The sequence below is a fragment of the Alternaria arborescens genome (assembly GCF_004154835.1).
Source record: "Alternaria arborescens strain FERA 675 chromosome Unknown contig_6, whole genome shotgun sequence".
Classification (NCBI taxonomy): Eukaryota; Fungi; Ascomycota; class Dothideomycetes; order Pleosporales; family Pleosporaceae; genus Alternaria; species Alternaria arborescens.
The window spans coordinates 127,308-150,209 of record NW_021167861.1 but is presented as its reverse complement, the minus strand read 5'-3'; the positions used below and the strand labels follow the sequence as shown (position 1 = coordinate 150,209).

The 22,902-nt window shown below is 50.9% G+C and overlaps 12 protein-coding genes across 12 annotated transcripts; 5 read left to right on the top strand and 7 right to left on the bottom strand.

Moving 5' to 3' along the window:
- Positions 1-3,966: 3,966 nt before the first annotated feature.
- On the bottom strand, positions 3,967-5,807 carry AA0111_g3251 (ATP-dependent RNA helicase; the record flags this gene model as incomplete). The annotated part of the gene is made up of 4 exons (XM_028649115.1): positions 3,967-4,273; positions 4,325-4,685; positions 4,734-5,150; positions 5,576-5,807. The coding sequence occupies 4 exons, from the start codon at positions 5,805-5,807 to the stop codon at positions 3,967-3,969; spliced, it is 1,317 nt and encodes a 438-aa protein (XP_028508913.1).
- Positions 5,808-6,228: 421 nt separating this feature from the next.
- Positions 6,229-6,768, top strand: AA0111_g3250 (hypothetical protein; the record flags this gene model as incomplete). Its single annotated transcript, XM_028649114.1, has 1 exon — positions 6,229-6,768. One exon carries the CDS (start codon positions 6,229-6,231, stop codon positions 6,766-6,768), a length of 540 nt encoding a protein of 179 aa, XP_028508827.1.
- An 864-nt stretch (positions 6,769-7,632) lies between these two features.
- AA0111_g3249 (putative aldehyde dehydrogenase-like protein) lies at positions 7,633-9,535 on the bottom strand (the record flags this gene model as incomplete). The annotated part of the gene is made up of 3 exons (XM_028649112.1): positions 7,633-8,821; positions 8,873-9,291; positions 9,341-9,535. The coding sequence occupies 3 exons, from the start codon at positions 9,533-9,535 to the stop codon at positions 7,633-7,635; spliced, it is 1,803 nt and encodes a 600-aa protein (XP_028508754.1).
- Positions 9,536-9,729: 194 nt separating this feature from the next.
- On the bottom strand, positions 9,730-9,870 carry AA0111_g3248 (hypothetical protein; the record flags this gene model as incomplete). Its single annotated transcript, XM_028649111.1, has 1 exon — positions 9,730-9,870. One exon carries the CDS (start codon positions 9,868-9,870, stop codon positions 9,730-9,732), a length of 141 nt encoding a protein of 46 aa, XP_028509171.1.
- Positions 9,871-10,132: 262 nt separating this feature from the next.
- On the bottom strand, positions 10,133-11,190 carry AA0111_g3247 (hypothetical protein; the record flags this gene model as incomplete). The annotated part of the gene is made up of 3 exons (XM_028649110.1): positions 10,133-10,373; positions 10,424-10,963; positions 11,144-11,190. The coding sequence occupies 3 exons, from the start codon at positions 11,188-11,190 to the stop codon at positions 10,133-10,135; spliced, it is 828 nt and encodes a 275-aa protein (XP_028509094.1).
- A 931-nt stretch (positions 11,191-12,121) lies between these two features.
- On the top strand, positions 12,122-13,707 carry AA0111_g3246 (Type-1 glutamine synthetase 2; the record flags this gene model as incomplete). The annotated part of the gene is made up of 3 exons (XM_028649109.1): positions 12,122-12,557; positions 12,626-12,882; positions 12,934-13,707. The coding sequence occupies 3 exons, from the start codon at positions 12,122-12,124 to the stop codon at positions 13,705-13,707; spliced, it is 1,467 nt and encodes a 488-aa protein (XP_028508758.1).
- A 461-nt stretch (positions 13,708-14,168) lies between these two features.
- Positions 14,169-15,954, top strand: AA0111_g3245 (hypothetical protein; the record flags this gene model as incomplete). Its single annotated transcript, XM_028649108.1, has 3 exons — positions 14,169-14,256; positions 14,320-14,506; positions 14,574-15,954. The coding sequence occupies 3 exons, from the start codon at positions 14,169-14,171 to the stop codon at positions 15,952-15,954; spliced, it is 1,656 nt and encodes a 551-aa protein (XP_028508757.1).
- Positions 15,955-16,183: 229 nt separating this feature from the next.
- Positions 16,184-16,832, bottom strand: AA0111_g3244 (hypothetical protein; the record flags this gene model as incomplete). Its single annotated transcript, XM_028649107.1, has 2 exons — positions 16,184-16,706; positions 16,759-16,832. The coding sequence occupies 2 exons, from the start codon at positions 16,830-16,832 to the stop codon at positions 16,184-16,186; spliced, it is 597 nt and encodes a 198-aa protein (XP_028509174.1).
- A 407-nt stretch (positions 16,833-17,239) lies between these two features.
- On the top strand, positions 17,240-17,960 carry AA0111_g3243 (hypothetical protein; the record flags this gene model as incomplete). Its single annotated transcript, XM_028649106.1, has 3 exons — positions 17,240-17,286; positions 17,338-17,407; positions 17,463-17,960. 3 exons carry the CDS (start codon positions 17,240-17,242, stop codon positions 17,958-17,960), a joined length of 615 nt encoding a protein of 204 aa, XP_028509172.1.
- A 207-nt stretch (positions 17,961-18,167) lies between these two features.
- On the bottom strand, positions 18,168-19,283 carry AA0111_g3242 (hypothetical protein; the record flags this gene model as incomplete). The annotated part of the gene is made up of 1 exon (XM_028649105.1): positions 18,168-19,283. One exon carries the CDS (start codon positions 19,281-19,283, stop codon positions 18,168-18,170), a length of 1,116 nt encoding a protein of 371 aa, XP_028509173.1.
- A 290-nt stretch (positions 19,284-19,573) lies between these two features.
- On the bottom strand, positions 19,574-21,108 carry AA0111_g3241 (hypothetical protein; the record flags this gene model as incomplete). Its single annotated transcript, XM_028649104.1, has 2 exons — positions 19,574-20,628; positions 20,688-21,108. The coding sequence occupies 2 exons, from the start codon at positions 21,106-21,108 to the stop codon at positions 19,574-19,576; spliced, it is 1,476 nt and encodes a 491-aa protein (XP_028508755.1).
- A 677-nt stretch (positions 21,109-21,785) lies between these two features.
- AA0111_g3240 (hypothetical protein) lies at positions 21,786-22,886 on the top strand (the record flags this gene model as incomplete). Its single annotated transcript, XM_028649103.1, has 1 exon — positions 21,786-22,886. One exon carries the CDS (start codon positions 21,786-21,788, stop codon positions 22,884-22,886), a length of 1,101 nt encoding a protein of 366 aa, XP_028508756.1.
- Positions 22,887-22,902: the final 16 nt, after the last annotated feature.

Sequence of the window (22,902 nt, the reverse complement as noted above, 5' to 3'; positions counted from 1 at the left end):
GCACTAATCAAACTAATCGTCACTGAAGCTCCACGCGCGTCTGACGTCGACGTTCGCTACGTCTGGCCAAGACAGACAGTCCCAACGCCTATTCCACCGTCGAACTGGGGACCGTGCGACCGCTGTCAATCCCCATCCTTGGTTGATTTCTCAACGGGCAGCCTGAAAATCCTCCAAAAGGGGCTGCCACTGTCCGAGATATAGCCCCGGCCAGATAGAGCCTTGTATTAATTTCCACTTGGCCGTTTGGTCCTTTCGGAACCTGATTACGCCCGCTGCTTGCTGCTCCGAGTCTAGTCTTCGCGCAGTGAAATAGCCAGTCGGTGGGTCGGATGAGTAGCTTGAAGTCGGTCTTTTCAACGAGACCTCACCGCGACCCAGCGGCAGTTCCGCCCGGAGCCACTACTGTACAATACCAGCGACTAATCCACCGACTGGAAATGCACGGCTCGACTTGCTTCCCGCACCCGAGCCGCTTTTGAGCTTACAAAATCAGACCATTGCTGGAGCGGCCGACATAGTGTCGGGTACATGTGCCAACACAACATGAGCAACACAGCAGTCGCCGTGTCTGAGGTTGAGCAACCTATCAATCTACGAACCAATATTAGCTTTCGCTGTCGCCACATTCTAATACGCCACCAGCTGCGTCAATCGCACCCATCAACCTGTGAAATCGCACCATGCAGCAGATCCGCGCCTTGCTCCTGAATAGGACATCACGCCAAGACATGCGCGAATCACAGTCAATGATCACTGCTTGAAGCGGCTACTATCTGTACCGAACACAATTGCAATTCATATGCTTCAGACATTCACACTGCGCGGGCTCATCTGCAAGCGAAACCATCGCTCTTGCGCCGTCGACCCCCGATCCACAGCGATCGAGATTTCGCTTCAGACGCGACCGCTCCTTCCTCGAAGCGCTGCCCTCTGACATGACCGCACGCGACTTCCTAACGACATTCAGTTGTAGTTGCAACCGCCTAGTCACTCCTGCTACTTCCGTCGCAAATGACATTAGAGCTATCACAAACTCGCCCTAGATGTCAATAGCCAGCCTTTTTATGCAATTACGTGGCTGCTCCTATACTCGCTCTACCAGATATTCGACAGAAGCTGCAATGCAGCACCGTTGACTCTGACAGCGGGAACCAGCAGGTGGGGGTTAATTGTTGCATTTCGTCCGTAACATTTCCTTGAAAAGCTTATTGTTTTAACCTAGTCAAGCAATCGCGCCTCGTGCATCATCCCTGGCGCCTGGAAGAAGGGATCTCGTATTCGTATCCTCCCGCCGTTGAAAGTTTTCCTGGGATGGCCAACAGAACATCGCGGACGTAACAAACTGCGTCGGACTAAGATCCATGCCGTTCGTCCAACGGCTGCTGCGTCTGATAATACGCGGCGTATACACGGGGTACGGGGATGTTTGGCGTTTCAATCGCCTCCACAGCTTTCACGTACGCGCTAACACAACACTCGACACGCCACGTGAATGCGATTGAATGCGATGGCATGCGTATGGGAAATGAGGATTGCGATTTCTAGCCCTGCCCTATAGTGTAAAACCAAATCATATCCGGTGAGGAAACCACTTTCGGAAGGGACGTTCGCCCAAGTCTCAAAATAGAACCGCATACTCATCGCGCGTCGTTGCTCTCTCTTCGGAATCTCACCTGCACAGAGGCGACTAAAGCTTGCCACGTCCTCGCAAATCGACTCCATGTCTTACGATCGTCACTGCATCTATTGAAACACGACTCTGCATCCCGTTACCTCTTATCGAATCACAAATCTTCGCGGCTTCAGCCCTCCGACACTTCGCTACCCATGTCTCATTTCGACATCACTAACCGTTTCCGACGCCTTTGTTCGTGCTCCTGAACGCCGCTCCGCCAAGCGAGTCACCTCGGTCTTGTTCCTGACATGTGGCGCCACTGCGGGCCGGTAATGTGCGCGGCTGCCGAACAAGGGACTGGGTCGCCGCCGTCGATCTTCACATCATGAATTTCCTTAACAGAAATATCGAAATAGAAACGTGGTGATCTTCGCCTAATGTTGGGCCCGACCTTGCGGATTGTGGTCGCGATACGCAGCATGCATCTCCCACCTTTGTCCTCCGCGCACACCGCTCACCAACCTTGCTAAGTTCTTGTTATCGGCTAAAGGGATGCCAATAGTCCCCTTATGCTGGCTATGTTCTGTAAAGGACGAACTCACCAATCGCCTTGTATAAGAGGGGTCCGCGGCCTTGATCGCTTGCTCGGAATTTTACGCAGCCGTGCTCCGCAACCATATTCCAACGTCTATCTAATCTTAATGACAGGTTACATGCAAGTGCGGAGACGCCGCCAATGCTCACATGAGATGCAGAAGCGAGATGAGCCTTTGTAACAGGTCTTGCCTGTGAGAAGGTCCAGTATATAGGACCAGCAGGCATCCTGCCAACTTTCTATCGCTGACCCAACGTCGCATAATTCTTGATAAGCTACTGTGCTTATATCCACAGTGGGTAAGCTATAAAATGCCTGTGATATAGATATATCTAGTATACACCAAGTGGAGGATGAGCCTTTAGGCAAGATGGCGAACAAGCTCTCGCTCTGGCTTTTCGTCTGGCCATTTCGGACAAAACGGTTGTAACACGAGCTAATGTTTATTAGGTACGTAGCTTAATACTGTTGGATATTAAGAGATTTGAGATCTTGACATGACCAGTGACTCTGGAGACGGTTGCCTCGCCACGTTACAGTCTCGTGCAAACGTGACCTTAGAATCATGATAGGACTAGAAAGCCCTACCCAGAGTAGACCAGAGACAATTACAAAGATCTAAGTCTGGGCCAGAGCGCGCAAGTTCATTACCTCCGTAAGTTACAGAAATACTTTCTTGTGGTAAAGAACCGTTGTTGAGTTTGACATAATCACGACATTTGGATAACATATTGCATCGAAAAAGAGTCTGGTGATACCAGACCGCTGGTTCACGTCGATACCGCTTTAGCACCAAGACATGTGGCGCCCCAGAAACACTACTCGAACCCTTATCCTGTTAGTTCGTACATTTGTTCGCCAACGATTCAAGACGCGACTTGGTAGCAAATGTATAGAACAAACAAATTAAGGGTCTACTCCCTACACATTGTTGTTCGCTGACTATGGGATCATGCCTGTCAGAGTCTCCAACAAAAACGCATACCCTTTGCCCGTACCAAATCTTTATCTCTGCTGGGAGCAAACAAGCAAAGCTCCTCTCTGACATGAACTTTTTTCTAAACTCAAACATGTGAAGTGTCTCAATACAAAACACAGCAGGTGCGGTCGCTCCACCGTGAACGTGAACTTGTTGAACAAAAGTAAACGCAACATCGCTATAATTAGGTGGCGAGAGCTCTGAACCATTATACCTAGCCTTCTCCTCTTTACTTCTCCCGCCCGCAGTAGCCCTTGAAACGAGATCTCCACCACTTGCTTTTACGATCACCCAAGTCGAAGACCATGGAGCCCAACCGAAACACCGCGTGTAAAGCAAAGAAAAACAAGATACACCGATGCGTACGAAGAAAGGCTAGAACGTCTGTCAGTGAAGATCACGTTATCAACAACTGTGCACAAAGTCGATTTTTATCGTTGAGAAGAACACGTAAGCAAGCTATACAGACGTTGTCAAAAAGTAGCAGCAACGGTCATGTAACTAGTCATGTTCGGATAACAGAGCTTATCATGGACGGGAGATGACATATCAATTTCTTCGTTTCCTCCCAGCGAGGCAATAGCTTCTCTGCTGCCTATGAGAACTAAATTACAGAACAGACTTTAAAGCCAAGAACCACCTGCGCCGTTGCTTTCATGATCGTTGCAAAGCGGTTCTGCTTCGATCAACGACACCTATCGAAGTTCAATGGTGACTTTTTTGTCCAAAAGAAAACCGTTCCCGCACCCATCCGTCACTTGATCCAAGTGACCACTAGTTGTCCATGTAAGTGCCGGAGTCGACACCGTTCTCCGGGAACTCGGGGAGCTCGACCTGGAAGCGCTCTTCGATCGACTTGAGGACAGCCTCGTCATCGGGGCTGCTCACGAACGAGATGGAGAGACCCTTAGTTCCGAAACGACCGGCACGACCGACACGGTGAAGGTAGGCGTCGGCCTTGTCGGGCATGTCATAGTTGATGGCGACGTTGATACGCTCGACATCGATACCACGACCGAAGATGTCAGTGGAGACACAGATACGGGTCTGGAACTCCTTAAACTCCTTGTAGCGCTTGATACTATATACGAATTAGTATTGAGCCAGCAAGCGAAAACCGTCCAGTACATACCGCTCTTCTTGACTGATTCCGGAGTGGACAGCAGTGCTGGGGAAGTTGCACTCGCGAAGAAGCTTGTCGAGCTCAGAGCAGCGAAGAGTCGAACGGACAAAGATGATGACCTGGTTGAACTCCAAGCTGTCGAGAAGGTCGTTGAGCTTGCGGTTCTTCTCCTTCTCGTCAAGCTTCATGTAGTATTGCTGGAGACCGTGAAGTGTCAACTTCTTCTCGTCATCGACGTAGATCTCGAGCGGGTTCTGCATGAACTTCTTGCAGACAACGCGGACGTCCTTGTTGAGGGTGGCCGAGAACATCATAACCTGCTTGTGCTGGGGAGTAGCGCGGAAGATGGCCTGGACATCGTTGCGCATGTCTGTCAAGTATTAGCAAGAATCGGCCGGAATAGAGAATGTATACTGACCGGGCTGGTCCAACATCTTGTCGCACTCGTCGAGGACGAAGTGCTTCAGGTTGGCAAGGCGAAGATGCCTGTCGCGTACGAGGGCGTTGATACGACCGGGGGTACCGACAATGATGTGGGGGTGAGTGTCCTTGTTGCTCAGGAGCTCGATGTCCTTCTGGACGGGAGTTCCACCGTAGAAGACACCGACCTTGACGTCTGGCAGGAACTTGGCGAAACGGTTGTACTCGTTGCGGATCTGGTAGGCCAACTCACGAGTGTGGCACATGACCAGGATAGTGGCAACGCCAGGCTCAGGCTTCTCGTCCATCTGCTGGAGAGTTGCGAGAACGAAGACGGCAGTCTTTCCGAGACCGGACTTGGCCTGGCAGAGGACATCGTTTCCTAGAATGGCCTGGGGAATGGTAACTTGCTGGACTGTAGGGCACACGTTATGTCAGAAAGGTCTTTAAAGCGGTCGAAACGAAGCGTGGGAAGCGAAGCGTCCGTCCATCTTGAGCAGCCGAGGTATTCCATCTAGCGCGCGTGCCAGTCTGTCTGTCCTCCCCATACGCTCAAGGTGTGCCTCCTCTTGTACACCTGCACCATGCACTCCTCCTCGGAAACCAGTCCTTCGGGACCACGAAAGTGAGCCAATTGGCAGCACTAGGCTTCTTGATGCATATACCGCTGCGCACGCCATAATGCAGTGCGCGTCGACGCTCGTAGGTAGCGGAAGGCACTGGGTCCCTCGCCACTTCGCTCGTATATAGACAGACCAGGGCGCATTGTAGACAGAGCTCGTTTCGTAGATGGACAGACGCTTGTAGGTGGATAAGGCTGAGGGGAATTATTAGACTAACCCTCGGAAGGATGTTCGAAGCCACAGTCCGTGATTGCTCGTACGAGCTCGTCCTTGAGCAAGAAGTCGCGGAAACCGGTTGAGTGGATGCCGACGTAGCTGCCCTTCTTGTCGCCTGCAGCCTCACCAGCGGTGAGGCCGCCCTTGCTGGCAGCTGCGCTGCCGTTGGCGGGCGCATCAGTCGTCTGGATCTCCTCGTCGGAGTAGTCGATGAGATCTTCCTCGTGAGACATGATGAGTTATGTGTTGGAATAAGAGTGCTGGTGTCGTGTAGAGTTGGCGGTCGCGCGTGTCGCAAGGAAGGCTGCCAAACAAAGTGGAGTCGTGAGGGTGCCGAAGCGCGGTATTATACTAAAAGCTACGAAAAGAAGAGATCAGCAAGTATTTCGCGAGTTCACAGTTATGCGAATTCGACGAGGTTGCTGAGGCGGTGGAGGTTCGTGGTGGGCGGTGGACAAGAGCGGTCGCTGGTCGCTGATGTCGAGGTAAAAAGCTCGGGGCGCCTTGCTGGGCGCTAGACTAGGCCGCAAACGGACGGCGCTGAATCACGAACCATGTTTGCTAGCAGCACCTACATATCCTTGTACCTCTCGTTATTCACCAGTGAAACAACAAGTTCACGCACAAGAATCCAACGGTAGCACGGTTATCATCATGAGCAAAGTCAAGGCGCCAAAATCAAAGGGCATGCCCAACAAGCACCTGCATGCTCGCTCTACTTTTCTCTACCAAGCAGCCACATACCTGACTCTGCAAACGGCCACCCAAGATGAGTTTGCCATTGATGTCGCACAAGACAAAGAAAGTCCTCCCCACGCTGCGCCCGCGACCCAACGACATTTACCGCTCGCACTCGAGCTTGGATCCGACCTTCAGCAAGTATCGCGAAAAGGTCAGCTACGGCTCGCTGTCGATTTGAAGCGCTCCATGTGCAAGGGCTGTAACACTGTTCTGATTCCTGGACGTACTGTTAGTCAGACAATCGAAAACCCGAGCAAGGGTGGCAGGAAGCCCTGGGCAGATGTTCTTGTCGTTACCTGCCTCATTTGCGGCGGCAAGAAGCGGTTTCCAGTAGGCGCAACAAAACAACTTAAGAAGCCTAAAAGGATGACCACTTCTACAATTCCGTTGTCAAAATCTGCTTCGGAAGATGGCCGACAATCAGACACTACCCTGGTCACGAATACTGATTGAATCAACTTCACGTTGTGGTTCACATCCCTCATTCGCTACATGAACGCCTAGATTATGGGTTCGGAGCACCTATCAAAGGGCCTTTAGCTCTTTCCCACGCTTCGTTCGCCGCAAGAGAAGTCACGAATCATATTGCGGAAAACCGTGGATAATGCTGTAAACGACACTGAACTGCTCTTGCTGCTTTCACAAGCGTAGTCGCGCCACGCACGACCAATTCTGGCGTAACTTGAAGTGCACTGTTTGGATCCCGTAGCTGGCATCTTGCCACCTGACCCAAGCAGGCGTGTTATTCACGCTAACGATGATAAGGTGGGAGATCTCATGGCAGGCATAACGATGCTAGCAACGAAGCTCAGCAAGCGACCAGAAATCGATATCAAATTGTAATAATTGCGCCTCAAGAGAAAGGGCCCCAAGATGTTCCAAGGTCACGTAGGCTGCCAGCTATCTTCGCCAACTTTGGTCTGAATCTGTTGCTCTACGTCGACCTTGTGATTGACGACATCCGTAAGTGGTCAGGCGTTGGAACAATTGCAAGTAATGTGCCGAGTACATGCTAGTGTTGCGCCAGCAGTTCAAGGAGCAGGTGGCTTGGGTGAGACGAGGGGAAAACTGAAGTGTCCGCCTGTAATGTCGATGGTGTTTGCTGGATGATCTAGGTCAAAACTTCCCAGAAGGAGATCGATACCCTTATACTACTTTTCTGATGAATCACTTCTCCAAGATCAGAGTATAGACTAGAGCCCATACTGAACAGTTTCCGCACCTCAATGCATACGATTTACTGTTCATGTCGAATGATGGTGTCATACTATTATTTATATACTGTCTTCGTCTAAGCACATCTTACACTGTCACTATCTACAAACCTAACACCCCCCTCAAACCCCTAACTTTGCCTCTCAAATTTCCATAACCCAACCAAACAATACCCTCAGCCATCTTCCACGCCTTCTCCCCAGCACCCTCTCCCTGCAACGGAATATCCATTGGCGGCGGGATTCCCGTCTTGATTCCTGCCCATGCCCACCGGTCCCTCGTAATACTCTTCATATTACAAAGACTCCTCAGTCCCTCCTTGCCGGCAAACCTCCCGTATCCACTCCCCTTTGTACCCCCGAACGGCATCTGAACCATGTAGTACACAGCAAAGTCGTTTACAGCAACCATGCCGGCTTGGAGAGATTGAACAACGAGTTCGAGGTCGCGAGTCGAGGAGCCGAAGACCGAGGAGCCGAGAGCGTAGGTGGTGCTGTTGGCAATGGATATGGCGTCTGCGACAGATTCGGCGCGCATGAGGAGGAAGACGGGGGCGAAGAGTTCGGTTTGGGCAATCGCCATGGAGGGCGTGACGTCGGCGATGAAGGTAGGGGTGAAGTAGTGGCCTTGGGGATAGTCGGGGTGGGAGTAGCGTTTTCCACCTGCGAGGAGGCGGGCGCCGTTGCTGACGGCGTCTTGGATGAGGTTTTCGAGCTTGGAGTAACTTGCATCGGATATGGATGCGCCGATATCGATGGGTGTGTCTGGAGAGCCGTTGAGTACGGATCCTGGGCGGAGCGCGTGGATCTTAGGTGTGAGGTACTCGATGAAGCGGTCGTAGACTTTGGGTAGGGCGATGACACGCTCGATGCCAATGCAGTTCTGACCTGCAGACTGGAAGGTACCACGCATAAGGATGCTGGCTATGCGCTTGAAGTCGCTGTTGGAGATGTCATCCAAGACTATGGCTGGGTCTTTGCCGCCTAGCTCCACGCAAACTGGTGTCAATGCCTTTGCCGCTGAAGCGCAGACATGGTGCGCTACTGGTCGCGATCCGATGAAGGTTATGTGTGATATTGACGGGTGTGATGTGAGGTGGTCGGCAACGTCAGGCCAACAGACGACAGATTGGACAATGTCGGGCGAGTGGCCGCATGCTTCAAGGGCGCGAGTAGCAATCGAGGCGAAGTATGATGAGGACCAGGCAGTCGCCTCAGAGCCTTTGACGATAATGGCGTTACCAGCGAAGATGGAGGCGATTACGGGACTTATGAGGTTGTGGAAGGGGTAGCTGTTAGGATGTTAGACGTGTCAACCAATTCCAGCAGCGCTTGGTACTCACTTCCAGCTCACGCAAGCTGCGACAACACCCAGCGGCTCGTATACGACCTCATTCCACTTGTACATCATGAGGAAGTTGGTGTCTTTCCTCTCAGACTTCAAGCTCTTCTCCCCATGCTTGATTGTCCACCTCAGCTTCTCTACCGTCACCAGTATCTCGCCCAGAGCCGCGTCCACCATAGTCTTACCCGAGTCCAGACATGCCACCCTCGCAATCTCCTCTTGGTTTTCGAGGATAAACTTGAGCATAGTGCGCAGCACCTTGCGACGTCTGAGGAAACTTGTCTGAGCCCATTGTACCTGCGCGGCTTTGGCTTTGGCGATTGCGCGGTCGATACCGTCGGCCGTAGAGGGGTTGATGCGACCAAGAGCTTCACCGGTTGCAGGAGCGTAGCATTGGATCAAGGATGAGCCTGATACCTATTACAAGTCAGTTGCCGTCTCTGGAATGGATGTGGTGTATAAAAACCTTCAATTGAGGCTTCTCGAGCACCTGGCCCTTCCATCCTTTCTTGGTTTGCTCAGGCGTGTCAATAACATACTTGACAGGCTCCTCGGGATCCGCGCGACAAGTAAACCAAATGAGAGAGAGCGCAGCTACCCAGAGCGTGCCGTAGAAGACGACAGCAAAGTCGTTGTCAGCGCGTGCGGTGATGCGGTCCATGTTGGCTGACGACGGGCTGACGGCCAGATCTCACGTGTCCGAGAAAGTCGCATCCTGGCTCTGGACCCTGAATGGCGATCCAACGCTAAGGCGCGTGGTCATCTGAAACCTGGTTTCCTATTTCAAACGACCATGGCAAACTTCACCGAACGAATCACTTTTCCATATAAATGCCATCAGCCATCTCTCCTCAACTAGACCCGGTCAGACATGCCCGAGCGAATTGGATATCTCTTCCTCCTTACGCTCTTGGGCAACTTGGAAGAAGCGTTGATCATAGTGGAAAGAGTTCCGTAACCACTCAGCGCATTCTTGCGCGCCGAGTAGCCGTCCATACGCTTCTATGGTAAGATGCATGAGCTGAATCTTCGCCTTCATCGGATGCTGAGAGCTGCTGTGTTATTGTTGTTCCCCTTATCAACCGCATCTTCTGTCGTGGATCACGAAATGTTTAGCAGCAAGAGTAAATGTATCACTATTGTCATTCATCGTACATATCTGATGTAGTATACCATTCATCCCTCATGAGTACCGTATGCTATCCGTACAAGTCGTCTTTCTCCCTCGGCCCTCGATAAACTAAACCCCTGAACGCGCTCATCGTGCGTTGTTCTTGGGCGCCTCAAGTGGCGCGCCCTCAGGTGTGGTGTAGCACCTGGTCATACCACCGTCGATGACAAAGTCGGTACCATTGACGAAGCTGCTCTCATCGCTGGCGAGGAAGAGAACACCTTGGGCCTGCTCGACGGCCTCACCAAAGCGGCCAGTGGGGAAGTGGACTTCGCGACGGTGACGCTTAGCTTGGTCGTCACCAAGCCAGTCCTGCAAGAGTGGTGTGCTGTTGCTGTTAGTGGTCTGCGATATCATGTCGTTCCGGAACGAACGTACTTCAATGGTGCTGGGCACAGCGCATTGAATCTGAAGCCCTCACGTGCGTGAACCATTGCCAACTCCCGTGTCATGGCTAATACGGCACCCTTGCTGGCTGTGTATGCAAGCTGTGGTGTTGCGCTACCCACCAAGGCGACGACACTTGCGGTGTTGATAACACTCGTCTTCTTCTTGCCGTTCTTCCTGAAGCTGTTGACTGCGTGCTTGCAGCCAAACCATACACCCTTGACGTTAATAGCTTGTGTCAAATCCCAGATCTTCTCGGGTGTGTTGACAGCATCGTCATCATCGGCGTGCATTATACCTGCGTTGTTGAACAGGACGTCCAGACCACCCCATGAGTCCACGTGCTCGACCATGGCCTTTACATCGGCCTCCTTGGAAACATCGGTAATCTTGGTCTCAACCTTCTTGGCCTCTGGGACTATCTCTTTCAGCTTGGCCGAAGCCTTCTCCAGCGCCGGGCCGGAGATATCGCAGAGGAGAACATTGGCGCCCTCGCGAGCAAAGAGAATGGCGGTCTCGAGACCGATGCCGCTAAGTGTCGTTAGTGGGCAGTTGGGCGTCGCAGCATGATTTTGTGGATGCTCTTGGCTCCCAGATCAATGAATATGAAAGATGGCGTTGAAGCCCTCAAAGGAACATGGGTACATGAAAGATTATTGTAGGGAATACCAATAGAAAATGTGCTGTGGTACGTGCGGGATCGGTGCTTACCCAGCGCCTCCGGTGATGATGCAGTTCTTGCTTTCAAGACGACCCATGTTGAATGTTTGGTCTGGTTATTGTGCTGGTACAGGTGTAATAAAGGTGCTGTGATGGGGTCAATGGATATCGAGCGCAAGGTAAAGTTTTGTGGAAGCTGTAGAAATATGACTAATATTTACTAGAGAAAGCGTCATGAGGACAGCACTCCGCTCCGTCCGTGAATGGGGAAGGTTTGCCAAATGCGCAAACAGTCTGAACGGTCTCCACACTTACCTATGAATCGGACTTTTCAGTGCGAGTGGGCGTATGAGGCGCGTGTCGGGATCCAGAGTGCGAAGAGAGGAAGATGATGAACGGGTAGTCTCGGACAGCTAAGGTAGTCATTCAGACAATCCAGGGTCCCGAAATCGGCCTATTGCATTGATAGGATGGACCATGATAAGGGCTATCGGGTTGGCAGCTGTCATCTTCGGGCAATTTGCAAAGGGGCGGTGGGCAGGTGCACGATAGCAGCCTCGCTTCAACAGCCATGGTGCACGATATATGCCCCAAACGGCCGTCATGCGGAAAGACAGTGTAGGGCTGACTACCCCGCCATGATGGATGACGTGTGTGCCTCCTTGTCTTTTCGATATCGGCGCATCATCACGGTTGTCGCATAGGGGTATATTTTGGTCGCATTGGGAGATACAGAGGATGTCGCGTAAGGGAGATAACCCACGTGTGACTATGCAATATATAGCCTGTGAGCGCATGCAGGAAGCAGGGCTATGATGTCGTTGGATGCATCTGTCGCAGCCCGCATTCCGATCGCCCCTCATTGGCCCACCTAAGCTCTATCGCACTCCAACCGTCACGAGCCGTTAAGCTCGATATCTGCCCCAAACCTGATTGCGCGGCCATACTTGCTCCTCTGTAAGATACTCCTTTGTCTGTAGTCGTAAGCTTCAACAGCATACGTTCCTTCCACATCCCGCACTCACCACCATGGCCGCCGAATTCGATGCCTCCACGCTGACGGCCGAACAACTGCCCGAGCTGCTTAAGAATGACATTGCGGTCAAAGTCGCGGGCATCGATGTCGACGGCGTGTTGCGTGGAAAGCTCATGGCCAAGAAGAAGTTCCTCAGCATAGCCAACGACGGCTTCGGCTTCTGCAGCGTCATCTTCGGATGGGACATGCATGACCAGACCTACTTCAAGGAACTGGCCATCTCGAACAAGGAGAACGGGTACCGCGACTTGCTCGCCATACCAGACCTGACCTCGTTCAGGAGGATACCTTGGGAGGACAACATACCCTTCTTCCTCATCAGTTTCCACGACCCAGACACCAAAGAGACCCTTAGCGCATGCCCAAGAAGCCTGTTGAAACGCGCTGTTGATAAGCTGAAGGAGAATGGATACGGTGCCATGGCTGGAGGTGAGTCCGTTGCCAATACAAGAGCGGGTGCTGCGCGTCGTCAATGAAGCTGATGTGTAATGGGGTAGCTGAGTACGAGTTCTACCAATTCCGCGCACCTCAGAGCCACGATGGCTCAGAGAAAAACACGTCGAGCACCGCCGTCTTCCTGCGCGAGAACCCCGTAAACTCGCTTCCAAGTCTTACCGAAGGCATGTTCGGATATAGCATCACGCGACCCGTCCACAACCAAGAATACTACTACGGCATCTTCAACACATGCGCCCAGTTCGGCTGTGGAATTGAAGGGTGGCATACAGAATCCGGACCAGGCGTCTTTGAAGCGGTAGGCATATTAGACTAGTTGGTACGGCTGAAGTCGACTGACATGACACAGGCTCTCGAATTTGGCGAAATTCAAGCAATGGCAGACAAAGCCTCGCTGTTCAAGCTTGTCGTCAAGTCTCTCGGATCCAAATTCGGCATAACACCATGCTTCATGGCTAAACCGCGCGAGGGTCTCCCTGGAAACAGTGGACATATGCATGTCTCCATCGTAGACAAAGAGGGCAAGAATCTGTTCTACCGAGGTGAAGAGGACAAGAACGCGCCATACTCAGACATCCGGTATCTTTCAGACCTTGGCCGACATTTCCTAGCAGGATTGATCGACGGTCTTCCTGATATCATGCCTATTCTAGCACCGAATGTCAACAGCTACAAACGGTTGGTAGAAAACTTCTGGGCACCCGTCACCGTATCCTGGGGTCTCGAGCACCGCGCTGCTTCCATCCGCCTCATCTCTCCCCCTACCTCATCCGGTAAGGCCACGCGCTTCGAAGTCCGTGTACCAGGCGCAGACACAAACCCTCACTTCGTTCTTGCTGCAATTCTAGCCCTCGGCTGGCGAGGTATTGAGAAGAAGATGGAGATCAGCATACCGCCTTTGGGCAAGGGCGAAGACGTTGGTGGAGAAGCGGACAAGGGCGAACGACTGGCGAAGAGCTTGAAAGAAGCGACTGAACGATTTATGAGAAAAGAGAGCGTTGCAAGAGAAGTTTTCGGCGACCAATTCGTGGACCACTTTGGTGGAACTAGGCAACATGAGATTAGGCTCTGGGATGAGGCTGTGACAGACTGGGAAGTCAGAAGATATATCGAGACGGTATAATCTTCCTACACGACTACAATCGAAGAAAGATGGAAGAGATGAGACCCATGACAAGGTGACCTACCCTTAGCATGAAGATACCAGAATCCTATCCGCGATACGCGTTTACCCTCATCAATCAATGCCGTTTCCAAGAGTTGCATTCAATACTAGCCCCGGAAGTCTAGACACACAAGGGAATATAACCGGTAGATATTCCCGGTTACGTCGTTAGCGGCAATCTGAACTCACACTACACATGCAACTACTCGATCCTTCCAAGCTTCACTAGAACACACAAAGTTACACTTCGGCGGGCACTGCGCCGAAAACTTGAAGTCTGGGGTAGATCGTCGCTCACGATGCGGAGGTACTTGTTTGCGGGTACAATTATCCGTCTGGTCGTGCATTTAGCCAAGGGAGTATTTAAACAGATATTATGATGAATCTCGTGCATGCGTCTGCATCATATTGAAATCAAGATGAAGGCAGTCAGCTTCATAGCGGCATGTTTCGCCGCGCAGGCAAGTGCTGCAGCAACAAAGCACGTCAATACTGCATTATCTCCAAGTGCGTTCGACTAAGCCATCAGACTCTGCAATTTGACGCTTTTCACTAATAACTGCTGTTCAGATGCTCAAGATCTCTTCGACTGGTCCATGCATATTCAAGATAATCGCTACGATGCATCCTACAACTTCATCCAATACTCCGATAAAGGACCATGGTCTGTTCGCTTCACAGCTTGGTATGTAGCTGGACTGCTTCACAGAAACCAAGGAGACGACGTAAAGCATGCAGAAGCCTCCATCAGGAACATGTATGTAAATTGCATATGGGTGCAGAGAGAAGGAGAGCAAAAACGGAGGCTAACAATGCAACAACAGACTGGCTTGTCAAATGATAGACGACTTCAACGCTCCATGGTACGGAACATACAAACTATCTCCTGACCAACCCGATCCAACACCCGATTCTGGTTTATACCCGCCAAAGATATACACGACCTACGATCCTAACTGGCGCGACTTCGTCGGCACCCAGCTCATCCAAATTCTCTCTGAATTCCCGCACTTGCTATCCGCTCCACTGATAACTTCGATCGAGGATAGCCTCGAAATCGCGGCTGTGGGTAGCATGCGGAGAAATGGATCTTACCCCACTGAAGACGATAACCTGACGATTGGGTATACGAATCCGGCTATGATGCGCGCCCTACTCTGCGAGTACATTGGTATGAGGAGGCAGAATAGCACATTTACTTCCTTCGCCGAAGATCAGGGAAGGCAGATATTAGAGCTTTTTCAAAGAGAAGGAGCAGAGACGTTGAGCGAGTACAATGCGCCAACGTATTACGGTATTGATGTCTGGGCTTTGGGAGCGCAGATAAAATACGGGGGTAGCAACTCAAGTATGACAGCGGCTGCTCACTATATTCTGCCTAGGATGATGGGTGATTTGGCGGAGCATTACAATGGATATTTGGGCAATGTCGTAGGGCCGTACGATAGAGCTTATACGAGGGATATCACGCAACATTCTGCTGTCTTGTCGTTGGTTCTGTGGGGTCTTTGGGGGAGGGATAAGACGACGCAACCGAAGAAGATGGAGAGTGATTTGTTATTCGATGTTGCACAGGGGGCAGCTATTGCTCTTGTTCTTGACGGTGTTAAGCCGCTACTGCCTGCGGGTGTGGAAGAGGCATTTACGACCAGGGACCTCGTGGGGGAACCAAGATGGCTGAATCGAACGGTTTATGACGACCTTGACGGAGGAGAAGGGAGGATTGTGACGAGTTGGATTAGCAAAGAGCTGATGATTGGTGGACAGCAGCTTGATGAGGAGGAAAACAGAGGGGATCAATTCGTTCCTGCTATCGTTCACTGGGCGGGAGATAAGGAGCATAAGCCTTATCCGCTTAACACCTTCTTCTCCCTCTATCCATCCGCATCGTCAATCCACGCCGTCGCCTCGCCGAACCACCTCTCCATCAGCTACCCCAATCGCACACAAGAGGGAAGCGATATCTTCACGTTTGCACTGTCGAACGTGCCGCCTAGTTGGACGCTGGGTACTGGAAGACGGATAATGGGGTTTGAGGATTTGCCGTGTGTAGAGATTGAGGTCGAGGCTGAGGGATTGGTGAAGCAGAATGTGACGTACGGTACTGCGCTGAGGAACCACTTGTTTTACAACATTTCGTATGTGGTTCCTGAGGAATTCGAGGGTGTGCCGAAGGTGGAATTGGAGATCAAGTATACCTGCTAGCTCGTGGACATGTAGAAGGGCTCCTCTGTCGAAGAAAGGTTTGGTTCTAAAATCCAACGTATCGATACCAGGTCCTGTTTGGATCGTGAGCTTTAAGAAGAATGTTTCCAGTATTTAGTTTGTCATCGAAGCCACACTTCGCTAGCGGGATCCATTGTGTATCCTGGCGGTTGGTATAGCCTGCCTCGTCCATGTGGTGTCGCGAGATCCTGGTACTACAGCTCCTTCATCAGACCTCTTCCATCGGGTCCTTCTCATGCTTCCCAAACATCTCTTCAACTAAATTAACAAACTCAGCCATGGCATCTTGTTCTCCCTCTTTCCCCTGCCCGTCTCTTATCCCTTTCAACTCGGCCATCCCATCCTTATCGCCCTTCTTCTGAGTCCATTTTTCTTGCCTATCTTCCGATCTATTCCAACCACCTCTTCCCCCTCGGCCTCTCCCTCGTGTACCCCGACCTCGGAAAGCGTTTCGTTCTAGCATGCGCCGCCGCTTCTCATCCTCAGGATCTGGTTTTATAGTCTTGGCGTAGACACGTTGGAGGGAGGCCAGTAACATCGGGTGAGTCTTGAGTAGTGTTTGGAATTTCGGGTTTGTTGCTAGGACGGAGAAGTCGGTGCGCTGCTTGAGATATCGTGGTATCGGGGCGGGTGGTGGTGGTTGTGGAAGAACTGGTTCTGCTGGTTTCGGCGCGACTTCTGTAGTGTCGGCATGCGTTGTTTTATGTGTCTTGAAACATGATAGTGAGCAGCTGTTCGTAATTAGAGTTGTCCATGTTTGAGAGGCTGCGGGCGGTGTCGTACTATGGGAGCGCGCAAGTCGGGCACTTGTACTTCTTGGGCTCTGCGTTGCAGACGCCGCAGAGGACTTCCGCCATAGTGTCTTAACAGGTAAGAATCGCGACTCTCTGATATACAGTGAAAGGAAGGGTGTTTGCAGGAGAAGTGTTTGCGTTGAGAGTATCGAAGATGACGTTCGCGTTCAGGTGGTAACTTTTGCGCTCCGAGACGCGTTCCCAATCGGGCTAAATCCCGCGGCGAACTTCGGGGTCCATTGCTCATCACTCCACCGAGGTTTCCTCGATTGGAACATTGACTCTTACAACACAATATGTCTGTCGCATCGCCATTCCGACAATTACCTTCACGGTCGCTGGGCTCCTGGACTTGCTTAGCATGCTCTCGCTCGATCACTAGAATACCGCGCGCTCGCAACCCAGGCTTTACCGCACAGAGATGGCTGAACACTACAAAACCTGCGCGGCAGCATGGCACTGTGCCAAGAATGGACCAGATGCATGCGCAGTATAAGATAAAGAATCGGACAGTCATGTATGCGTACACCCTCATCCGATGGGGGCGCAATCGCTGACGATAGTCTAGGAACTATGTCTTCAGTGTAATAATAGGCTTTACAGCGCTCAGTTATGGCTCAGTGCCGTTTTACAAGATGGTGCGACTTCAGATCGTTGACTCGACTATAAACCTCAATCTAATATGCTTCTTAGATCTGCCAGGAGACTGGCTGGGGAGGGCAGCCCATCAAGTCAGCAGCTCACGGCGGTGATACGTCCGTCGATCCCTCCGAACGTCTTAAGCCCGTAGAATCTCATCCGCGTATCCGAATAACATTCAACGGCTCTGTATCTGACGTCCTGCCCTGGAAATTCGTTCCCCAACAACGCGAAGTCCGTGTACTCCCGGGTGAAACTGCCCTCGCCTTCTATACTGCGACCAACAAATCAGCGGAAGACATCATTGGTGTAGCCACCTATTCTGTTACGCCTGGACAGGTTGCCCCATACTTTAGCAAGATTCAGTGCTTTTGCTTTGAGGAGCAGAGACTGAATGCAGGGGAAACAGTGGACATGCCAGTCTTCTTCTACATCGACCCGGAGTTTACAAAGGACATCAACATGAAGGGTATTGAGACGGTCACATTGAGTTATACATTCTTCAAGGCGAAGTATGACAAGGATGGGCATTTGACGCCTGTGCCAATGTGATGGAAGATTGGAGTATGTACAATAAATGTATGCATCATCATGGGTTCAGACTTAGACAAGCATATAGGCAGAGACCGTATCTCGAAGCCAACGTGTCCTTCCGCCCTGTTATAAGGTCTGATTATCTTCTATTACCGAACAACCTTCACACTGAATAGCCATTATGATACTAGATCTATAATAGCCACTACGACATAAAGAGTTGAATCAGAAAATACCGAGCGAACGTAACAGTCTCGATAACAAAGGTGAAAACTCGACGGGCTCTCTGTCCGTTTCGCATCCTGGTCTCGACTGAGTATTCCCGTTTACCTCCGACGCTGTTGATTCGACCCGTGAATAGACATTTTTCATCAACGGCCTCCACCGCTCCTCCATCCGAATACGACCGCTTACGAACTGCCACAAAGTTCCCGCAATGCACGCTTGATGAAGATCTAGTGGACTTGTATTCTGGAACACTCTTCTGTAAATTTCCACCAGTGTACAGGTCTCCTCAAATGTGTGGCAGTTGATGAAACCATAGTCGACGCTGACTGGAAGAATGGGCGTAAAGTTCGTGGGGTCGTTGATGTCAAGCATCCACTTCAGATCCCATACGGAGGGACGATCGCAGGCTCGCGGAACGGACAGGAAGACTTCCAGGAATGGAAGACGGGATCGGGAATCCTCGAGGCTACTCGTGTCCATAAGCTGTATGAGAGTGCCAGCTTCATACGCTTTCCAGAACTGTGTAAAATCGACAGGCTGATCGTGGGCCCTTAAGCTTTCGTAGAAGTCAGGGAAGAAGCCTCCACCGTTTTTCAGGAGAAGACACCGGTAGATTTCCGCGAGTATATTCTCTTCGTCCTGTCCTCGGCAGGTTACAAATCCGAAAGAGTACCAGTTCTTCTCACTGGGATTGGGCATGAACTGTTGTGACACTGTCGCTAGCAAGTTGTAAGCATCTCTCTTGGCTTCTGGTTTCAATTCTTTCGCCGTTTTGTTACGATCCTTGACATCCAGGTAGGATTTAACTTTGTCGTAGAAGGTGGCTATGAGATGTTGACTCCCCTCTCCTTCCGTCCCAGGACGACTCAAAACATGGCGGTTCTGCAAGTACCATGGGAAATAGCCTCCGCGTGATTTTTCAGGAATGCCATAATAAAACTCTTCGATCTTTTCGGCCAGGATGCCTCCAGTACGCCATTCGTGAAGATCCTCCGCTGAGAAGCCGCCGGAAAGGTAAAGACCGATGTAAAGACCTAAGAGGTACGTTCTGTCCTGGTAAGAAGACGTATTGTTGAACCCAAAGTCTTCAAGAACATCCCCCTCATCAGGCATGCGATCATCTGCCAATGACATCCATAGATAATCAGCTGATGTGATTGAGCGTTTTGAGCATGTGAACAGATGCGATCCAGACCTCTTCCTTTCGCAGTCTTCGCTGCAGAAGGAGCCTTTATTGCAGATGCTGCAGCTTCTTTTCGTCATCCTGTCGCATATGTCACACTCCAAGGCCAATCGGTCTCTGTAAAAGCCTCTTGGTATGGAGTAGGTGACTGTGTCCTCAGATTGTCTGTAACGTTTGAAACGAGGCGTCAGTACAAGCAAAAACAGGCGACACGATGAGTTTAGTAGCTTGCTGACCTTCTGAAGCTTGCTGAGACTCTCTCGTATGTGGCTTTCTTTTCCAGCTTATCGATTTGCGATCTCCTTGACGAGTTACCCTCCGGCTGCTCACGCACAATGCTGCTTCCTCCGACGATCGAAGTTCGCTCGAGCCGGACGTGGCTCTTTACCGATTCCTTCAACTTGTTTTTGACATCCTCTTGGACCAACGCAAGAGCTCTAGCTATTCGGTCGGCATGACCCGGGAGTAATTTGTCTGTGCTCGGAACAGTCCATGGCTTGAAGAGACGGCCATGGCACCCTCTTGTGGAAAACAGACCATATGCCTGTAGGAACCGACTACACATGAAGCAGCTCAGCTTGCTACAACCAAAGTACGGGAATAAGTCAGAGTTCATTGGTTCATTGGCAGCTAGGAAGACCATCATTTGTACCTCGGCGTGCACATAGGGCTTCTGCTTCTGCAAATTTGCAAACGTCTTTCCAGTCTCGATGGCTTTGCAATTTTTAGCTAGAACAGCTTCCCTTGTAGAGTCGTTCAGATACAAGTCGAGTAATTTGAATGTTTGCTTCAACGTGAGTGGTGGTTGCGGCGGATTCGAAGGCGCGACCAGAAGGGGCACCAGGACGACCTCGACTTGCGCGAAGCTCGGGAGTGTCTGGGCGACGTCCAAAAAAGTTTGGTACGCAACAAGAAGCCGGGAAAGCATACAAATGCTCTGCCACAATTTCTTCGATTTTGAAGTTGCATACGTGGAGTTGTTCAGCACCTCTTCAACGGATCTCGTCCGACGCAGGTCGTAGGACGCCACTACCAGATTCGCATACTTCTCAAAGACATTGGCACTATCAAAAAGGCTATCGACAAGGAGAGTTCGTAGGACTGATAACGCGGTTTTGGGATCTGGATCGTACGCCGCCACATCGGCAAGGTCTCTTGCTGGGGTAGCATCGTAGGCTCTGAAGCTTGATCTCAAATTGGGAATGTAATCCTGTTTAATCCGACGACAGTGGTAAGACACCATCTCTTTCCATAAGACACTCTCGAAGTTCTGAACTATCGTTATAAGCGTGTTTTAGCATGTATACGAAAGACAGTTTTCCGACCAAACTCACCTTTATCACAGGACAATGAACTCAGCAGCTCTGCGAAAATATCGAACACACGTTTATCCTCGTCCAGGAAACCATTATTACGAGCTAGCCAGATGACAACACTATCCTCAGCCTCTTTCATGGCCGAGCAAGCAACTGCTTTGCCGCCCCTCTCATTAGCTGCGAGTCCAGCCAAACAGTCGAGGAACCTTCTCTTCAGTTTGCTATGCCCTGAATCTGATATCTGATCTACGACAGCAGTATCCACACTAAAAGCATCTTCATCTCCGCCATCGCGAATCTCTCCACCCTGCTCAAGTACAGCCTCGAACAATGCGGCAGGTTCGGCTTGGCCACCGTTGCGGAGTGAGAGAAGGTTTGCGAGAGAATGGAAGTGCGCCCAATTCAGATTGGAATGGTTCCAGTCAAAAAACTCAGTCATCGTAAGCAATAGTTCTCGTCAGTTTGACATTGTATGAGGTGTGATCGCGCGGGGAACCTTGTGACACGTTGTCGAGCTGCAGTTAGTCAGCTATGCAGCCCGATCTCGTGGACGAGCGAATGGCAAGCAAATAACATATCAATTGGTCGGAGCTAAGAGGCCTATCAAGGTGTTGTGATTGTCTTGAACTCAGTCTTGGATATGTAAGAATTCCTGCGAAACATCGCCAAAGCCAGCCTAAAACCATCCGGCTGAGTCGTTCTCAGTCTTTATAAGTCCCAAGATGGCATTCTGCAACAAGCTTCGAATACTCGCATTCCTTCGTCATTCAAAAAGAACCGTTCGACCAGTCGAACGCTAGGTATCATGCGACATGTGCAGGACAAATGAACCTGATATTCTGGTTGTTAGCAAAGCTGATAGATCGAGCGTTAGATCTCTTCACTTATTCCATACACCGGGCTGAGTCAAGTGTGACTACAATGATCGTTCGAACATCTCACAAGAGTGTTGTCGCGTGAAGCAGCATTGATCCGCACAATGCTCCGCAGCCCACATAAGAGGCCGGACTAACTCGACTGTTAGACTTTCACACATCAACTAAAACTTCCCACTTAGTGGCTTGGATTGAATAGTGTAGCTTTCTTTTCCAGAGACTGGTCTCTTACTCAACCTCCATGGCCACACCCGTAGAAGAAGAGCAGATTCGAGAATTCTACTACATCAGTTGCCGCAATGAAGGCTGTACCATTAACGAAGCCTCAGAACGTAGCCTCGAATACATCAAACAAATCCACAACGCAGAAATGTCTTTGACGACTACAGCGTATCTAGAAGAGGTATTCCAAAATAGTAGATTACGACCTCGGTACTCTTCGACTCCATTGTCCTATGAAGACAACTTATTTAGGAATATCGCATGTCCATCGGATTCGGGATTTAGAAACAGTCATGGCAGTTTCGATCACATTTCTGAGATGAGGAGGGACGTTATTCCTAGCTTCTTTGAGGGTACGCGTGAGCAGCATGAGCAGAATTGGAGTGGACCGGGTCTTCGCGCTCCAGAATATATTCCTTCTCCCTACGACTACCGAAATAACGCCACAGGATTGCAAGATAGGTTTTATGGATACCTTCGAAGCCATAATAGGCCTGTGCCACCTCACCAGTCTTCCTACCGTCCTCGTACTCATCCACCCCGTGAGTCTTATTACACCACGGAAGACCGCCAGCCACCTTCAGCCTATGATTCTTACGCGTCGGCCTCCACTTACTCTTCATATCCTCCAGTACCAGACAACTTTGAACCTTACGCGTCTCCTGATTCGCGTACCACCGACTCTCGGCCCTCGTTTTGCTCTGGTGCTCGTCCTTCTGTCTTCTACACCCGACGACAACCACCACCACCACCACCCCGCTTTACGTTCTACTCGGCGTTTGAATCATCCAACAACTCCTCCAGTGACCAAACACCTCCCTCATACCCCTACACCCGGCCCTCACCACGTTGTCGTCCTGTCCCTCCACGACCGCAAGGTGTCCAACCAACCACAGATTTATACACTGTACTCGGTGTTACCCGAAATGCTACAGCGGCTGACATTAGGAAAGCGCATCGAGCTTTGAGTCTGAGATGGCACCCTGATCGCCGCACTGAGCAGGAACAGAAGAAAGCGACTGAAAGGATGGCGGAAATCAACCAGGCGAATGATATATTGTGTAATGAGGTAAAGAGGAGGTTTTACGATCGATGGAGCGTGTTGCCTAACGAGGAGTAGAGGGGGGTTGGTTGGG